General features: G+C 30.3%; 1 protein-coding gene across 2 annotated transcripts in view; it reads right to left on the reverse strand.

Moving 5' to 3' along the window:
* The window catches only part of LOC100160841 (flotillin-1), a 9,732-nt gene extending 7,928 nt beyond the window's left edge, over positions 1 to 1,804 (reverse strand). Inside the window, exons 1-2 of one of the 2 annotated variants that reach the window (XM_001951681.4) lie at positions 1,444 to 1,804; positions 489 to 564 (exon numbers count right to left, since the gene is read on the reverse strand). In XM_001951681.4, coding sequence (XP_001951716.2) covers positions 489 to 564; positions 1,444 to 1,495 — 128 coding nt within the window. In that variant the 5' untranslated portion in view covers positions 1,496 to 1,804. Of the gene's footprint in view, positions 1 to 377; positions 399 to 488; positions 565 to 1,443 lie in introns of those variants that run through there. The other variant, XM_029491133.1, reaches the window with a different exon arrangement.
* Between the last annotated feature and the right edge of the window lie 281 nt (positions 1,805 to 2,085).

Consider the following 2,085-nt stretch of genomic DNA (forward strand, 5'->3'; position numbering starts at 1 on the left):
ACACAACAAAAAGGGTTTGTAAATTCAAGTGATAAAATAAAAACATTAAGATGTAAAAGTAGTATCACTATAGATCCGTAAATAAAATAAGTTAATATTAAATTTGAAAATTTACATAATAATGGGTATTTACTATTTAGTGGGTATTTAGTATAAATTAATTGGCAGATTTTGTCCTCCTGGTAAGAATGAATGGGGATAACTTATCCAGAAAGATTTTTGTCTGGGGAGATTTTGTCCATCTTCCATAGTAACCAAACATTATGTATAGATTATTACACTCAGCTTTTTACAGTTATTAATATTTAAATTTAGTAAAAATCATAATTACTTAATTTACTAATAGTTATTGAATTATATAATTATTGTAAAGGTACCTAATTAGTAATTACATTCATACTTTTCATCCAAAATTGACCCTATAAGACATGAGTAAATGACGAAATGAAGATAAATTTACAACATATGTGTCAATAGTATATATTTACCTCTGACAATATTGTATAACGGGCCAAACAAATGCTCTTCCGCCAGGTACCAAATTTGGTTTACCATAACAAAATCCTAGAAAAAAAAACAAAAAAAATTAAATTTTAAATTATTACAATAGTAATTTAAATTTTGAATGGCAAGTCCTGGTTCTATAACAAAATGCACCTTCTTATGTTTTCTATCATTATTTCCAAACTCCAAAGTTCACAAGAGAACTAACATAGCAAAACTATAAGATAAACACTTCAACAGAAGTCTATACAACAATGTCGTGGCTAACTTGAAATTTTTCAGAGGCTAGTATAATATTTCACTTATCCTGCGGCGCCAATTAATAATAAAGGCGCATTCACTGTAATATTTGTAACAACTTATTTGTTGTAGTCATTGCTAAAAACCATAGTTAATAGTAAATTATCACCAATTGGCCATTACCCACCCAGCACTGCACCCCTTAAAAAACTCTGAGGGCTGCCTCTCGATTACACTTTTTGCCACGTCGCTGAATACAGCCACATACATCCAATAATTTCTGATCTACCTACTTATTATCCCCAATAATTATCATAGAAGTCTAAAATAGTGATGTATAAAGAGAAATACGATTTATTGTATGCAAGTTCATATAGGTGTATTAAAATTAAATTAAAGTACTTGACACTTTCAATGCCGCTGAAGTTTATACCAACAGGCCGGTGACGCGTTAAGGCGTTAAAAAACGCATATGTTTATACAAACTATAATTAAATCGGATTTATTTTTATAAACTCTGAAACTTAGATAGGCCATTCTCAATTAACTCTAAATTTAAAGAAATGGGTGGTTTTAGTTTAGTCACGGGCGGCGTTGAAAGTGTTATACAAAGTTAAAACTAATATGGTGTATAAAATATCAATAAAGGAACAAAAAAAATAAAATAAAATACAATTACTCAAAATACATTTAAATTACCTGATATAACCAAAGCCTCGTTAGGGCCACAAGTGACAAAACCCCAAGTCATTTTTACAAATATTTAGATTCAATGTAACATAAATATAAAATATAGTATCAAATCAAGTCACATTACTATATTCTACACTGTAGAATCTACAGGACTATAGACAATTAACCAGTATAAACTAATTCCAAATTATAAACTTGTCAATAAAAAAAATGTAGAATTTCTCATTAATCAATGTAATTAGTGTTTAAGTTAAGTGTTGACATAAAATGAAAAAAAATTGATTTAACATAAAAAACAAAACAAATGACGAACACCGCTATCTCAAAAATCGAAATATGAATTAGTAAACAAAACAACAAACAAAATTCAATGAGAATGTCGTAATCGTAAGCGATATTACGATAAGCATTGCGGTCCCCGCGGCACACTCCCCTTCCAAAAACTATCTGAAATGCACAGGATTCGGTCGTGCAAGTTGGTACTAATCATGATTTATGATACCATTTCACCTATTCTGTGGTACCACCCACGAATTAAGATATACAGAATACGAAACGAACTTGTGATAAGTGAAACCCGCACCTTCTCACATTGCGGCCAGATTACTAGCGCTATATAGGATTATTGTGTTAACCGGGAGAACAAGG

This window comes from Acyrthosiphon pisum, chromosome A3 (genome assembly GCF_005508785.2).
Source record: "Acyrthosiphon pisum isolate AL4f chromosome A3, pea_aphid_22Mar2018_4r6ur, whole genome shotgun sequence".
NCBI lineage: Eukaryota > Metazoa > Arthropoda > Insecta > Hemiptera > Aphididae > Acyrthosiphon > Acyrthosiphon pisum.